At 40.8% G+C, this 16,390-nt stretch overlaps 3 protein-coding genes across 3 annotated transcripts; all 3 read left to right on the top strand.

Annotated features, from left to right (window-relative positions):
• The first annotated feature begins 207 nt into the window (after positions 1 to 207).
• Positions 208 to 1,758, top strand: LOC147334094 (coxsackievirus and adenovirus receptor-like). Its single transcript, XM_086286786.1, has 3 exons — positions 208 to 341; positions 629 to 964; positions 1,084 to 1,758. Exons 1-3 carry the CDS (start codon positions 278 to 280, stop codon positions 1,218 to 1,220), a joined length of 537 nt encoding a protein of 178 aa, XP_086142912.1. The 5' UTR covers positions 208 to 277; the 3' UTR covers positions 1,221 to 1,758.
• A 1,637-nt stretch (positions 1,759 to 3,395) lies between these two features.
• Positions 3,396 to 8,966, top strand: LOC147334093 (coxsackievirus and adenovirus receptor-like). Its single transcript, XM_086286761.1, has 3 exons — positions 3,396 to 3,747; positions 6,512 to 6,850; positions 6,972 to 8,966. The coding sequence occupies exons 1-3, from the start codon at positions 3,675 to 3,677 to the stop codon at positions 7,139 to 7,141; spliced, it is 582 nt and encodes a 193-aa protein (XP_086142887.1). The 5' UTR covers positions 3,396 to 3,674; the 3' UTR covers positions 7,142 to 8,966.
• A 1,216-nt stretch (positions 8,967 to 10,182) lies between these two features.
• Positions 10,183 to 14,797, top strand: LOC147334092 (uncharacterized). The gene is made up of 3 exons (XM_086286762.1): positions 10,183 to 10,681; positions 12,214 to 12,546; positions 12,774 to 14,797. The coding sequence occupies exons 1-3, from the start codon at positions 10,615 to 10,617 to the stop codon at positions 12,953 to 12,955; spliced, it is 582 nt and encodes a 193-aa protein (XP_086142888.1). The 5' UTR covers positions 10,183 to 10,614; the 3' UTR covers positions 12,956 to 14,797.
• The last annotated feature ends 1,593 nt before the right edge of the window (positions 14,798 to 16,390 follow it).

Below are 16,390 nucleotides of genomic sequence, written 5' to 3'. Positions count from 1 at the left end.
CAACCCAAGGTTTACCCTGAAGTTATCTCAATAAGCCAAAATCCTGCCTCACAGCACAGACGTGTGACTAAACCAGAACAAATCTAATTTTTCTCATTTTCTCTGGAATGTGCCAACTCAGCAGTGACATGACTGGAATGTGGACTTAAAAAGACCGAAACTACATCGATGAGTGGGCGTGCCTCCATCGGTTTTCCTCTGTTTACACCTGCACCATAAATGATCCACAGGTCCTGTTTATTCCCAGTATATTTTGGACGTACTGAATTAACCTACGATGACTCCATTAACATCATTATGTCTCTGTGTGGCTCTGCTGTTTGCTGATTTGGCGTCTTCAGGTGAGTTCTTTACTTTCTGTTTCCAAAAAAGTTGATTCTGTTCATCTGGACGGAGTATTTTCAGTTTCTGCACTTTGTCTTTAGACTTCATGAACAAGGCCCTGAAACATTGCTCTCATTTGCTGTAAAACTGCTGAATTTCCTTGAGACCAGCCTGTGCATCCTGTCCTTTTACTGGATAATGATGGTATAACTGATAGTGTTGTTTCTCATAAGGATAGATTAAGAGGAATCCGGAGCTACGAGGCAGGGGTGCAGTCTGGTAAACCGTGTTGTTTCACTCTCAGAACAGAAAACCGTCACAGCTGAGTCTGGACAGAAGAAGGTCACTCTGACATGTGGAGCTCTAAACAAAAACATCATAGTTGTAGAGTGGAGCAGAGAAGGCCTGGAGCCGGAAACTGTCCTTGTTTACCGGGGTGGGCAGTTTGTTCCAGATGAGCAGCATCCATCTTTTAAGGACCGGGTGGATCTTCAGGACAGACAGATGAAGGATGGAGACGTGTCTTTGATTCTGAAGGATGTGACGATTAATGATGCTGGAACATACAAGTGTCGTGTCAAGAGAGAGGGAGACAGCATGAAGCTCATCAGCATCATCTATCTGAGAGTTGATCCTCCAGGTGAGCAGAGTTCAGTGTGTGTGATCAGAGGTGAAGATGCTCCCTGTCGTTGGATTCTGTGCTGTTCTTCACTCATTACCTACATGAATGCTGACATCGCTCCTGTTTCCCTCCTGCAGTTCAGCCAGAACACACAAAGGATGAAGGGAAGGAGGATATCGCTGGTCGACTTAAAATCAGTCTGTCATTTATTGGTGGGATTGTTTCAGATTTTATTTTATATTCAGTGAAGGTGAAGCTGCTTCCTGGTTGTTAGACTCTACCTGATCTACTTTTTCTCCTGCAGGTCACACAAAGGATGGATCTAAAGGACAGATGAATCATCTATCAGGTTCTGGTGTGCTTCTTCTTCTTTTCCCTTTTCTTGTTGTCACTGCTGCTCCTGTTTGTCGTTGGAGTTTAATCTCCAGAAAATTGATTCGGGGTCTCCAGATAAAACTCACCAAATAAAAATCCAATAATCAGGATCAAATAATAATCCTAAACTAGAGCTCAGGAGGTTAAACTGAGTCAGACCAACTGTGTTGATGAAGAGATGAACTTTAATCCTGCAGAACTTCAGTCACAACGCAGGTTTTCAACAGGATGAAACCAAAGAGTTTTGTGTGAGTTTTATAATGTGGGATGTTAAATGATACAAAATATGTTTAAATACTGAATAAACTCAAATAAAAGATTTTGACAGACGTATATAAACTTGGTTAAAATGATTTTATATAAAGTTGGACTGTAGGAGAGAAGCTGCTGCTGTCTGAGCCATAATCTGATTGTTTTATTTTAAACAAAGATGTGATTTGAAATAAAGAGATCTGTTATTCAGGGTTCACTTTCTGTGTGGTCTACAGTGCTGTGAAACAGCACGTGTCTCCTAAACTGAATAACTGGTTGTGCGAGCAACAATCAGTCTTTTTGATAACCTGCACTGATCAATGCTGATCTTCGGAGGCCTGTTTCACTACACTTTCCTGGCCATGAACACCATGAAGACCACTGTGCCACGTGTTCTCCATGTGTGGATAACGACTCTCATCATACTTCACTTCCCAGTCTGATAGATGTCAGTGACTTTGTTTCTCAGCTCTTCTGTAGATCGTGGCTTGTCGGACACGTTCTACTTCAGTGACTCTTGATTCAGCAAGTCTGTCAGCTTCATGTCTATTTTAACTGTTAAAGACAAAATGCCAAAATATAATATCTAAAATTAATTTTTGATGTTATGAGAAAATAAAGTGTGACAAATATGGAAGTAAGAAATCAGTGGGGAGGCTGATACTTAATATGAAACAGCTCATCTCATAAAGTCACCAGCAGAGGGCGATGAGGAGCTGACCTCCTGGTTAAAAGGTCAAGCTCATCCATGCAATGCTTTCCCATCTCTTCAAATACAAAGTAACTTCTCACTAATGTGTAACAACTGTCCATGACTGATAGTCAAATAAGTGTTTTCCTGTCAAAATATGCTTTTACAGCATTGACAGTGTGTTTACACGAGGTTCCTATGAGTAAATTCCTTTTTATGCCTTAATAATTTATGGGTCGGGTACTAGGAATGTGTTAAAAATAGGTATAAGAGTATGGAACGCCAGGACTGCCATAATGAATTAATTAAATACACCATTAAATAATTAATTAAATGTGTCAATAATTAATTAATTACATGTGTCATAACTCAAGAAGCTTTTTTTCTTTTTCCTGGGGAAAAGGAAAAAAAGTTGCTTATCTTAAAAAGAGGAAGTTAAACGTCCGAGTCGTCCATAAACAGGCCATGAATCTAAAGCTGTCTAATTAAATGTGATCTGTTTTAAAATACGATTAATAAATATATTGAGTGAACTCACTCCAGCGTTTTCTCTTTAATTTACTTTAATCATATTTATGTGACACCAACTATTTAAATTCTGTCTGTCTGATTGTAACTGAACCTGAACGTCTGACCAATTTGTGACCTGTGGAGACACGAGCCTCGAACCGTTCATAAGTGTTTGGAAAATCATAGTTTTGTAATTTTTGTAGGGCTTTAATAAAAGTCTTGCATTACACTATTAAGATCATGTGATTTAAAATGGTGCATTCAGATACATTTTTATATAATTTATGTTTTATTCGGCTCACTTCTGGTTCCCTCTCTATATACGGCCCCCGCCACTACACGCTGTTCTTCTTGTCTTCGTGTCCCTCCCTTAATTCATTCACTTCTCATACGTACACGAGGATCTGCCCGGCCGGGAGCAGCCACTCTCTGAGGCCTTCCCCACACTGCAGCCTCAGTTCACGCTGAAGTCATCATCGAGTAGAAATGCTGTCAAACCTAAAACGAGGGCGTGGTCTCAGCAGGCTGAGCAGGTTTTCTTTGTGTTGTGTTTCCAGCAGATTTAAAGACTCAGACTTGAATGTAGGACGACGATATTTGATATTTTTTCTAAATTGCCGAATGAACACATGAACACTCCTGTTGTAAAGACACTGAGTTTGTGCTTCATTCAGTGGGTTTCTAAGCTGCCGTTTTAAAAGTACTGCTCAAGAATCTAATTCACACTGAAAACAGTGTCTCGCGCCTCGGCAGTGACGTCACTGTGATGCGGCGTAAACGCCTCAAAAGCACACTGATTAGTGGGTGCATGTTAATTAGTTCTGTTTATACCTGCACCATAAAGGATCCACGGGTCGTGTTTTTCCGGTATATTTTAGACGTATACCGAGTTAAACTAGAATGACTCTGTTAACATCAGCGTGTCTCTGCGTGGCTCTGCTGTTCGTCTGTGTCGTGGATTTGGCTTCCTCAGGTGAGCGCTCCTTCAGGTACTGCTTCCTTTTTCTTCATGAACATCGCTCTCCTTTACTGTCAAACTGTCAAATCCCCCCGAGACCCCGCCTGTGCATTATGTCCTGGTAGTGGACAAAAACGGTTAGACCGAAATATACTGTTTTGTTTTTAGAAGGATATATTCTTTTAAAAAGAGTGTACGCAGCTTGTGTAAGCTGCTTCAGGACACCTGAGCTACGAGGCAGGGGTTCGGTCTGGTAAACAAGAAGCCCCTCTGCCCTCCTTTCCTGTCACTCTATCCAGACCACCATGAATGACGTCACAAGCTAAAGGAAAGGTGTGCAGGAGAACTTGCACAGTAATGATTAAGGAACTGACCTCACAGCCATTGTGCCAGTCATTGTTCCTTCACTGGGCTGGTTTCAGTCATTATGCAAACGTACTGTTTATAAGATTGAAACCTGCAGTGAGCTGAGACTGAAGGAGTCACCTGGATGAGTGACCAAACGTTTCTCCCACTGAAAACGCTACATCCACGTGAACCGAATCAACTTTTGGGATGTGCAGGAGACTTTATGAGGAGATGGTAAATGGCCTGTATTTGTATAGCGCTTTTCTAGTCCCTAAGGACCCCAAAGCGCTTTACACATTCAGTCATCCACGCATTCACACACTGATGGCAGCTACATTGTAGCCACAGCCACCCTGGGGCGCACTGACAGAGGCGAGGCTGCCGGACACTGGCGCCACCGGGCCCTCTGACCTCCACCAGTAGGCAACGGGTGAAGTGTCTTGCCCAAGGACACAACGACCGAGACTGTCTAAGCCGGGGCTCGAACCGGCAACCTTCCGATTACAAGGCAAACTCCCAACTCTTGAGTCACGATCAGAGAAACTGACAGATTTGTAAATCATGTGGGTGTGGCTTGGGGTGTTCAGGCTTGTTTTCCTGTTTGCTTCGGTTGGTTTGTGCAGGTGTGAACACAGTAATCACACTCATGTGTGGACAACCCCACCGAGACCGACTCCTTCAGAGGGTCTCGTTATGGTGTGAACGTGATCCCAACCAGCTGCCAGCGGCGCGTTACAGGTTTGGGTTAAAAACGTCCCGTGGCCACGTGTGCTTTATACTCTCAATACAGGGAGGAAGTACAGATGTGCAAAGGTCTGTGTGGGTCAGCAACCAGCCCTGAAACCACTCTGTTTCCTCACACAGCACACTACACCTGTAGTGTGCTCACCGTCTGTGAGTCTGACCAATGAGCGGGCTGAGCGTTCCCACGTGGTTTGTAGCGACGCCTTTTCTCTGTATGTAAACGAATCAAACCAGTTTACAAACTCAACAGCTGACATGCTGACTGTAGACTCCGCCCACCGTGTCCCACCTGATCCCGCTGGAGCAGAAACCGTGAAAGTTTCCCTTCATTATAAGGTTGCGATTTTAAGGAGCAGGCTGAAGATTCAGCTCCCACATCCTGACGGGACATTAAAGTAAAGGTCGTGATTTTACAGCTATGAAATGACACCATCGTAAAAACTGCAGCACAGCAACAAACAGGAGGAATGTGATGTTCAATCATCATGAACTTTATTTATGAGGGACTTTAACCTCTGACAGAAGTGCTGAACACAGGATCAAATACGTCAGAATAAAATATAAATAAATAAAAGAAACACTTCAATTAAAATAATAACACACAATTAAAACTTTGTCTTCTCTGCTAAAGGACATAATAAACCTCGAAGCTCCTTTTTTACTATTTAGAGAATTCAGACAGTTCTGATCCTGGCTGGAGAGACTTAAAGGTCACCTCACTCAGGTAGGCAAACTCACCAAGTACAGATGTGTGTGTCCAAACAGGATCAACAAATTGAAAGTAAAATAAGCTTTTGGATATTTTTGGCTTCCTTTTTTTTGGGACAAATGATAAAATTTCAAATATAAAAATCCTGCTGAAGTAAATACTGTTTGTGATCTGATGGAAACATCCACATTACAACAACAATGATGGCTTCAAGCTCACATTCAGGCCTGTGAGACACAGTTAGACTGTCAGACACTGAGCCGTGACTCCATTCAAATGCACTTTTATATACTATATTTTATTTAATATTCAACACTGAACTATACATTTTATTTTTAGTTAAACGTTTTATTCAGTATTTTCATAAAAGTGTATTTTTTTAAACATTTAGTGTAACCTGTGAGAACACAGGCCTGTGTGTTTGTCCTCCACAGTGGAAAAGGCTGAAAATAATCATTTTAGCAGCTTTCTAATGTCCTGCGTCTTTGAAATTCAGCACAGCTTGTTTTTCCAGTTTTTCCTTCTTTCTTCTTTCCCGACACGCTCACTCTTAAATCCGTCTCCTCGTTGCTCTCTGTGTGTCTGACCTGAACCACTGCTCTCGCTGTCTTTGGAGTATCTGCAGGATATATAATATATAATATCTGACCTTAGTCTTGCTCTGTATTTCTCCCTTCTCCACACCGTCACTATCTATATGCTTGCTGTGTTATTCAGCAGGGAGATCCACAACTCGTTCAGTGCTTTCATAAGATACAAGGACATAAACACTGATTACATACAAACGGGAGTCAAACCTGATAAACTCAGAGGTTTGGTGACTTTGTCCCAAAATAAAGTCCAAGAAGGTTTTTTTTTCTGTCCTCTGTGACAGCAGAGCTCACTGGTCTCTGATCCTCTCTCTGATTGGCTGCTGTAGAAGTCAACAGTTGTACTTTGACCTTTAACCTCTCTGCTCTGTGTTGTTTCCTCTTTCAGAGCAGAAAATCATCACAGCTGAGTCTGGACAGAACGTCACTCTGACATGTCGAGCTCCACAAGGCAAACCCATCAGAGCTGTGAAGTGGAGCAGAGCTGACCTGGGAGATAAATATGTGCTTTTGTACCGAGATGAGCTGTTTGATCAAACAAGCCAGCATCCATCTTTTAAGAACCGGGTGGATCTGCAGGACAGACAGATGAAGGATGGAGACGTGTCTTTGATTCTGAAGGATGTGACGATTAATGATGCTGGAACATACGAGTGTCGTGTCATTGTGGGAGAATCAGCATCATGGGAGATCATGGGAACCGTCAAGATGAGTGTTCTTCCTCCAGGTGAGTGAGCAGAGTTCACTATGTGTGATCAGAGGTGAAGCTGCTTGCTGACGTTGGATTAGATTCTCTTCTGTTCTTCACTCATCATGAATGCTGACACCCTCCTGTTTCTCTCCTGCAGGTCACCAGGGAGACACGGAGGATGGAGGGATAAAGGATATCCCTGTTGGACTTAAAATCGGTCTGTCATTTATTGGTGGGATTGTTTCAGGTTTTCTTTTGTGTTGTTTTGGGATCTTTCTTTGCATTTACTGCAATAATGATGCTGAGATTCAGAGTCAGGAGCTATAAGTCTCCTGACGACCATCACAAGGTTTAAAAAACCCTAAAATGAAAACACAGTTTAAAAACTGATGTTTGTTGAAAACGCCTACAGAAGCACATTAAACACATTAAATATTTTTCAATAACAACGATGGTTTAAAAACCCTTAAAAATATTCATATTACGAAGGTAAAAAAATCAATGCATTTATTAAACATATTAAAGCCAGTAGACAAAAATTCTGAGGAGGAGAGCTGAGAGGCACTGCCTTATTAAAAAAAAGACCTCATACTTACTACGGTATGTCATTTGATCGAGATTTAACCTACTAGTTAAGCTACTGCTTAATTTATACGTCTGCTGTAAACTTGTATATAGAACCTACGACGTGGCCACTCGAAGTGTTGGGAGGTGTTATTAATGCCTGTGATACTGAAAGTTCACAGTTGCTGCCTGAGTTTCTCTTTAAATTGATCAAATTGTGTTTAAGTCAAAAACTGTCACCAGAGGAACACACAGCCCCATATGCATAGGAGGAAAAAGGGCAATTCCTCACGTCTCAGAACAAGCACCGACATGTTTTTGTTCTTTTATTATTATTATTATTGTACTTGTTTCTTTTCTAATGTTTCCCTCAGTCATGTGCAGTTGACCAATAGGAGCACAGAGCAGTGATTGTCTCAGTTTTTCTGCAGAGTGCAGCTGTTACACCTGCAGACTGATAATATTCTGCTTCCTGTGCCAGATTGTGCACCAACATGCTGTATATAAATGTAGTGCTGGGAAACAGTGAACACCTCCTGAACTGAGTAACTGGTTGTGCCAGTTTGTTGGCAGCTGTCACGCTGATCTTTGAAGAACCGAGTTCAGTCACTCAAGCATCGACGGCTTATTTCACTACACTTTCCTAACCACGAAGCTTCACCACTGTTCCACGTTTTCTCCATGTGTGGATAACGACTCTCACCGTGCTTCACTGGAGAGTCCCACTTCTTTACATCACGTTATATGAAACAGCTCAACTCATAAAGTAACCAGCAGAGGGCGATGAGGAGCTGATCCAATGCTTTCCCATCTCTTTAAATACAAAGTAGCTTCTTACTCATGTGTAACAGCTGTTCATGGCTGATAGTCAACTGTGTGCTGCTCCATCCAAATATGCTTCAACAGTGTGTTTACAGGAGGTACTGCATGGCTCATCAGTTTTAACTAGATCATCAACAGCGACTGAAATGAAGCTCCACAACATGAAACTGTTCACTGATGAGACTTCAGTGAACAGCAGATGAATCAACTGAAGGCTCAGATGCATCTCTCGGGTCCTGTTTCTTCAGGACATGACTTTCACAGACTGTTCATCTGCTGCAGATTGTTGTTTTTGTAGGCCTGAAACTTCTTCGTTCCTCTTTCACTTGTCCAGTTTAATCAGATTTTTAAGGACCCACTGCACACTGTACTGAGATACTCCAAGTTTTAAGATATCTGTTAAAGAATCAGATTGTCGGTGCAATTCTATTATTCTGTCTGTCAAACTGTCTTATCTTTGGCAGGTTCCCTAAATCTAACTAAAGAAATGGAAGCAAATGTGTTGTTGGGACAGGTTGCTTGTAATAAAGTCTCTGAAGTTACAGTTTAATGTTGGTTCTTTGCTTATTTGAAAAATTGTTTAGAAACAAAACAGGTTCATCAATTTGAATTTTTATACCTGAATGATTCATGGATCAGGTGCAAGGACTGTTAAAAATATGTGGGAAGGAGCCAAAGTCCAGAGACAAACCTTCATCCTGGAGAACTGTTGCTCAAGATCACTTTTTAAAGAATGTGCAACCGATTGGAGGCAAAATAGGGAGAAAATAGTGTCGGTGTGCTCATAGGTATATATTAGAATAGCTTCATCACATGAATCTTAATGAAGTTAGTGATCGGCCACTGTTTGTATGAATGGAGGAAGAATACGTGCTCAGAGGAAGAGGGCGGGCTTTACTTGGTGACAGTGGCAGAAATGAAAAAAAGCTCAAATGAGTGAGAAGGACGATGAAGGAAACATCTGTGCTGTGTCTGCTCTGTAAGTAGAATCTCTGTGTTTGTTTGGATTCTTGTACTTTGACTGTCTGCTCTCCTGATAACTGATGATGGAGGAAAAGACATGAAAAACAAATCAGGCTGAATTCAAGTTCAAGAACAGTAAAAGCAATAGAAAAAAAACTATAAAATAGATTCAGATAAACAGAATAACATACTATGCAAAATAGAAAGAATACTAGACGATAGAATAAGTACTATACAAATACTTTGTTACATTGGGAAAATTGCACTTGGTGCCATACATATGTGTGAGTTTGAAACATGAAATGTGTAGCTGTCTTTAAAGCTTTGTGCTGCACATAGTGACCGTTACTCTCTGAGCTGTTTGTGGTTTAAACAGAAACTACAGGAACTCAATTTTTCTGTGTCTGGGGGAAGAAAGTTGCAGCTGTTTCATCAGAAAGCTGCTAAAAAAAAAAGAGGAAGTAAAATGTCTAAAACCTCCATAAACAGGCCATGAATCTAAAGCTGTTTACCGCTTTAAAGCCGGTCGGCGCGCGCGCTCCGTTCTGCATAACTATTTTTAAATGGTCGGTCTTAAAGGGTTAATTAAATATGATTAATAAATACATACAGTGAACTCACTCCAGTGTTTTGTTTTGTTTTGACTTTTTTATCATATTTATGCAGCACCAACATTTCCATCTGTCAGATTGTGAACGTTTACTCTGCTTTTGTAGCATTTCTACTCACTGACACCTTAATGTTACGTTCAGCTGAGCTTGAACCTGAACGTCTGACTAATCGGTGGCCTATGGAGCCACGAGCCTCGGACCATCATCAGCAGCAGGTTTGTAGTTTTCAGTTACATGAGCGCAGTGATGGCGGCCATGTTTGAGGAATAACTTCTTCTGAGTTTATGTAGCCAGACACAGGTTCATACACATGATTCAGCTTTAAAAGAATAAAACTAAATTTGTTGTTTTTGTAGCTTTTTAACAAAAGTATTTGATTACGTTTTTAAGCTCATGTGATTAAAAATAGTTCAGCTGCTGTTTGTTTGAATCTGGAATAACAATTAACTTTTCTTTCAGACATTTCCAAATGTCAGGCCTTGCAGCGCAGTTTGAAATGTGAAAATCTTTCATTCTGTGTATTTGCTGCACCCACTTGAATCAAAGAGCAACCCCACTCATTCGGCTCACTTGTGGTTCCCTGTCTGTATATATGAACACCTCACCCTGATGTGAATAAATCAAAATGCTGCCTCACAGCACAGACCTGTGACAAGAACCAGAACATTTTTCTCCGAAACGCGCCAACGAGTGACGCGCAGTGACGTCATGGATTGCGGCGTTAAACAGAAAGTAGATTGATGAGTGCCAGTTTTTCGCCGTTTGTAGCTACTTGCGCTGCAGAGGATCAAACAGGTCGTGTTTCCCCGGTATGTTTTGGAGGTACCGAATAAAACTACAATGTTAACATCAGCCTGTCTCTGCTTAACTCTGCTGTTTGTCTGTGTCGTGGATTTGGCCTCTTCAGGTGAGCTCTCCTTCAGGTACTACTTTGTTTCAACTTCACGAACAAGGCTCTGAAACATTACGCTGCCTCTTAATGTAAAAGTGTTGAATCTCCCCTAGACTGTGCCTTATGTCCATGTAGTGACCGAAAAATGCTTGTTAATTATCAGAAGGATGGATTAAATCTAATAAATTTAAAAAAAAAAGTATACGCAGGTTGTGTAAGCTTTCTCAGGACACCTGAGTTACGGGGTGCGGTCAGGTAAACGAAAAGCCCCTGTCCCCTCCGTTCCCAATAACTTTACCCTGACTGCTAACGGCACTAAGGCAAGGTGTGTTTTTACTCTTTACTGAAATCAAAGTCTTCTTTTCCTGTTTGGTTCGTGCAGGTGTGAACACAGTAATCACACTCATGTGTAGACAGCAACAACCCCACCGAGACCCTCAGGAGGAGGAGGTCTCAGTGCGGTTCGTTTATGGTGTGAACGTGATCCCAAACACGGGCGCGTTACAGGTTTGAGTTAAAAACGTCCCGTTGCTATGTGTGCTTTATACTCTCAATACAAGAAGGAAGTACAGATATGCAAAGGTTACGTGAGGGTCAGCAACCAGCCCTGAAACGACTCTGTTTTCACTCACAGCACACTCACCTTCTGTGACATCTGACCAATGAGCGGGCTCAGCGTTCTCACGTGGTTTGTAGTGACGTATTTTCTCTGTGCGAAAACAAATCAAACCAGTTTACAAACTCAACAGTTGACCTGCTGACTGTAGACTCCGCCCACCGTGTCCCACCTGATCCCGATGGAGCAGAAACGGTAAAAGTTTCCCTTAAAGAGGAAGAAATGTACAGCTCTGAAATGACATCATCATAAGAACTGCAGCACAGCAACACACAGGAGCAATGTGAGGTGAAATATGATGTTCAATCATCTTCATATATTCTGATCTTCATTCAGAGGGATTCTGTGTGCAGAATCAATCATGTCAGAGATCTTTAGCCTCTGATAGAAGTGCTGAGCATCCGAATAAAACATAAATAAATAAATAAATAAATAAATAAATAAAACAAATTGAATAAAAAATAATAACACAAAATAACCACCTCCACAGGAGGAACTTCTCTGCCCCACAGCAGACACTCAGTCTTCAGCTCCCAGCCTGTCAAACTAGGCTGACTAAGAGTCAGCTCTCACATGTGTTTGCTGCTCTATTTGAGTGAGATTTGATCTTATTGAGATGTATAAGGAAATTAAAATGGGTATAATTTTAGCCAGGTTCTTATTTGATAAATTATCAATCAATCAATCAATCCTTTATTTATATAGCACATTTAAAGACCAAAGTGCTTCTCAATAGTAAAATTATTCACTCAGCTTTGCAGAGGTTTGGTGACTTTGTCCCAAAATAAAGTCCAAGAAGGTTTTTTTTTTTCTGTCTTCTGTGTCAGCAGAGCTCACTGGTCTCTGATCCTCTCTCTGATTGGCTGCTGTAGAAGTCAAGAGTTGTACTTTGACCTTTAACCTCTCTGCTCTGTTTTGTTTCCTCTTTCAGACCAGAAAAACATCACAGCTGAGTCGGGACAGGATGTAGTTCTACCATGTCGAGTACCATCAAACAAAACCATCAGAGCTGTGAAGTGGAGCAGAGCGGACCTGGCGAAGGAATATGTGCTTTTGTACCGGGATGATCAGCTGGATCAAGACAACCAGCATCCATCTTTTAAGAACCGGGTGGATCTGCAAGACAGACAGATGAAGGATGGAAACATGTCTTTGATTCTGAAGAATGTGACGATTGATGATGGTGGATCATACAATTGTAATATCTTCAACGGAGAGACAAGGTCATGGGAGAGCATCAACACCGTCAGCCTGACTGTTTCAGGTGAGTGAGTAGAGTTGAGTGTGTATGTGATCAGAGGTGAAGCTGCTTCCTGGTTGTTGATGTTTCTAAAGATGTTGTTGATGAGACTTTGTAGAAAGCAGCTGGTCTGAGTGATGTGATCAGAGTGCAGTAGATAATGTCTGACAGCAGTTTGAAGAGGAAATGGATTCTGTTCTGTTCTTCACTCATCACCTACCTGACAGCTGACACCTGTTTCTCACCTGCAGGTCACACGGGAGGAGACAAACAGGATGGACCTGTTGGACTGATTGTTGGACTGATTGCTGGTCTGTCAGTTTCTGCTGTTCTTCTTGTTGCTGCTGTTGTTGGATTTTTGATCTACAGAAAACATAAACAACAACAGAGTCAGGATTCACACCAGCCTCCTGTTGAATTTAAGCCTGTTTGAAACATCTCAGAGTTTGTTTTTATACAGCTGAACTCCTGCTGATCCAGACTCTCAGTACTGTTATTGTTACATGTGGAACATTCAGGACTTCATAATTCAAACAAAGAAAAGTTACATATCTGAGAATAAGATCAGTGATATTCAACAACAAAAACCATTTTATGTGACAAACATCTTCTTTGTCACTGATGTCGACAGAAATAAGTTTGTTCACAGTGATGAATTCAGCGTCGTCTCTGTCACAATATCAGAATCAGTGAGTTTGTGTCATCTTCAGGTTCAGCTGTTTGTGAGGTCAGACTCACAGACTGATCCTCATGTTTAGATGTTACACAATAATTACAGACACTGACTGACAACACAAACACAACACAAAGTGCTCAGGGTCCATTTATCAGCTAGAACTGAACGACTGAATAATCTGATATTATTATGAAACCAAAGAGAAATGTGTTACATGGAGCTGCAGAGTCACATGTTTCCTCTGATCTATGAAGCCTTAACTTGTTCCTCCATGAAGGAGACTCTTCAGTTTAAACACGTCAAGATTATTTATTATTGATTTTTATATGAGCTTGTTTATCGATAAAGTTTTACACGTGTTGCTCTTCAATGTTTGTCTTTGCTTCCTGTGGCTGTAAATGTTTTTCTGACCTGCTGTTTGAGTGTGAGCAGATTTGATCTCACCTTGAGTGTAACAATGTGAATATTTATACATTTAACCTGATGTTATTACATCCTGTGATCTGTGGAAGCTCAGTAGCCCCTCTCAGAGATAGAAGATAAATAACAGAGCTGAAACCCTGGCAGCTCATGGGATATCAGTGTAAACATGTTACAGACTGCAGTTTTGTGTATTAACTTCTTTGTGCCTACCATGTGAAACAAGCATGTTAAATAAGAACATTGTTAAATTATTGGAATGTTAAAGAGTTACAAGCTGAAGCTGTTCTTTTGTACTGTGAAGTGATAAACCAGATGTATTTCATGACAGACTTTCTGCTTTAGTGCTACTAACACATGCTGTTCTCCTGTAAAGTGCAAGAACAGATTCTGTTCATATCCACAGCATAAACATAATCTCTGAAAGATCGGTGGGTCTGTCTGTCAGTCACAGATGGACAGTTTGAGCATTTTAAACACACTCAAATAACATATTCATGAAAAAATAGCTTTTTAAAGAGTCCTCCTCCTGCTGTATATTTCAGTGTTGGCTATTTTGCATGCTGAAGGTTGCTAATTCTTTTGCAGCTTCCAATTGTAATCCAACCCGTGGATTCAGTATGTGTTACATTATTAGGATCAATGATTTTGTTTTAGCTGCCAAGTTCACGTTCATGTCAGTGTCGAAATTTATTTTCTTTGCATTTGTTGTACTTTGTTAGATTATAATATTATTTTATGCCATGTTATACCCCTAATTAAAGATTGTGAATTATTATGTAGTTTTAGTTTGCATTATTCTCCTGAATTAGAAGAAGCTGATAACTATTACATTAGTTAAACTGATTTGCATTACATTAAACTGCTGACTTGTTGTGAATGAATGATATTGTTTTATGATGCATTATACTGCTGAGTTATAAGAAATCTAATTTGTCTGATTAGAAGAGAACAGAGTGTGCTGGAGTTTTCTGCCCCATTTCAGCAGGAGCAGATAAACAGGGAGCCAAGGTTGTAGCTCAGGCGCTGTGTGAGAGAAAGCATGTGAATGTTTAGGCTTTTATGATAAGGTGGGGACACCAGAGGCTATAAAAGTTTGAGCAATGCTCCACCATTTTGAGATTTTGAGGCTGTCTGCATCAGTGTCCATCTCCCACGTGTGTGATCATTAAATCATCGTTTGACTCAACCCGGCCGGACCAGTGTTGTTATTGTGGTTTTTCTCTTGTCTCCATCCCCAATATTTTGAACCTTAACAACTTCTAGAACATCCAGGTTTTTGTAGTTTCAAACAAAGAAAAGTTAGCAAATCTTGACATTAAAAAATTGTACAATTTTCTAAATATTTTGTTATGGCCGATCCGTATTTTTGCATGATCGGGTAAATGCTTTACCAGAAAGGGGCAGTATAGGCACACAGGTGTAGGCAAGAGCCTGTTATTATAATTTACCAAGTACTCAAATCATTTGAGGAGAGCTGCCATTAACAGATGTGGCTGTGACTTTCCTTAACTGCGGGGCCAACTTACTGAGGACGTCATCTGATGTGCAGAGTTAGCATTGGATATAAAACTACGTGTGTTTGCCCACCTCTGGCTTAAACAAGTCTCTAGTCGCTATTTCTGCTGGGTTAATAATTATTAGGAGCAGAGTCTTTGACCTACAAGGTCCAGATTTCCTGTACAGGAGTAGCTGGGATCTGATTTATTTATTTAAAAAACAAAAAACAAACTGCGGAAGTATCACTGTTGAGCTGCTTGTGTTCATGTTAGTATGTAAAGTCCAACATCTCCCTCTAGTGGCCAAATATAAACCATGTGTGAGGATGGTGTTCATGTAAAATGTGAATCAGAGTGTTCCAGTCAGTCATCAGTGTGTCTCTGCACAGCTGTAATTAAAATGTGTTCAGAGGGCCTCAGTGTCTGAATGGTTCCAGTTCAGCTCCATAACAGCAGCGTCCCTGGTTTGATTCCTGTGTTTCAGCTCATATCTGCCTCTCTCACTGAGGGGGACGTCCACTACATGGACATGGATTTGTTCATCAACCAAACTACAGATCACTGAGAGCAGAGGACATTAGATGATTATATTTTATTATATCTTTTTTTTCCCTTTGTGAACTGATAAATATCCAATTACACATATAAGGAAATCCAAATTAAAATACTTTATAACAGTGTGTACATTTATTAGTTTTGCCTTTTCATTTACATTCATGGTGGACGAGACAGGTTTTTTAAAAATTTTATATTTTAAAAATATACTTTTACACATGATAGGCTATTACCCACCACATTAAAAACCAATAGAAAGCTGGTGCTCAGAGGAAGAGGGCGGGCTTTACTTGGTGTCAGTGACAGAAATGAAAAAAAGCTCAAATGAGTGAGAAGGACGATGAAGGAAACATCTGTGCTGTGTCTGCTCTGTAAGTAGAATCTCTGTGTTTGTTTGAATTCTTGTACTTTGACTGTCTGCTCTCCTGATAACTCACCGGTTCCCAAACTCTTTTTGCTGGGCCCCCCTTTGTTTTACGGGAAAAATGTTCGACCATCCCCCTCCCGCGCGTGCGCGCGCACGCACAAACACCCTCCAACCACACACACCCGTATTTTGCTCCATTGCGGTTTATTTCACACCTCAAACATTTAGCCAACAATTAAGCAAATACAAGTAATCTGCAATAAATTACAGGTAGTAATAAAATAAAATACTAACTACTAACACGGGTATTTTTGAAAACGCAGCTGTGTCATCCACACGTAAACGGCGTTG

Source organism: Aulonocara sp. 'chitande type north' Nkhata Bay, linkage group LG3 (genome assembly GCF_057382095.1).
Source record: "Aulonocara sp. 'chitande type north' Nkhata Bay isolate Kocher_YH1m ecotype deep benthic linkage group LG3, A_spYH_male_GT1.1, whole genome shotgun sequence".
NCBI lineage: Eukaryota > Metazoa > Chordata > Actinopteri > Cichliformes > Cichlidae > Aulonocara > Aulonocara sp. 'chitande type north' Nkhata Bay.
This window is presented reverse-complemented; position numbering and strand designations above follow the sequence as displayed.

Bases quoted from the DNA above. Each gene is read 5' to 3' on its own strand.
- LOC147334093 (XM_086286761.1), top strand. From the start codon at position 3,675: ATGACTCTGTTAACATCAGCGTGTCTCTGCGTGGCTCTGCTGTTCGTC. The intron at 3,748-6,511 runs GTGAGCGCTCCT...TTCCTCTTTCAG, and splicing joins CGTGGATTTGGCTTCCTCAG to AGCAGAAAATCATCACAGCT. The intron at 6,851-6,971 runs GTGAGTGAGCAG...TCTCTCCTGCAG, and splicing joins GATGAGTGTTCTTCCTCCAG to GTCACCAGGGAGACACGGAG.
- LOC147334092 (XM_086286762.1), top strand. From the start codon at position 10,615: ATGTTAACATCAGCCTGTCTCTGCTTAACTCTGCTGTTTGTCTGTGTC. The intron at 10,682-12,213 runs GTGAGCTCTCCT...TTCCTCTTTCAG, and splicing joins CGTGGATTTGGCCTCTTCAG to ACCAGAAAAACATCACAGCT. The intron at 12,547-12,773 runs GTGAGTGAGTAG...TCTCACCTGCAG, and splicing joins CGTCAGCCTGACTGTTTCAG to GTCACACGGGAGGAGACAAA.
- LOC147334094 (XM_086286786.1), top strand. From the start codon at position 278: ATGACTCCATTAACATCATTATGTCTCTGTGTGGCTCTGCTGTTTGCT. The intron at 342-628 runs GTGAGTTCTTTA...TTTCACTCTCAG, and splicing joins TGCTGATTTGGCGTCTTCAG to AACAGAAAACCGTCACAGCT. The intron at 965-1,083 runs GTGAGCAGAGTT...TCCCTCCTGCAG, and splicing joins TCTGAGAGTTGATCCTCCAG to TTCAGCCAGAACACACAAAG.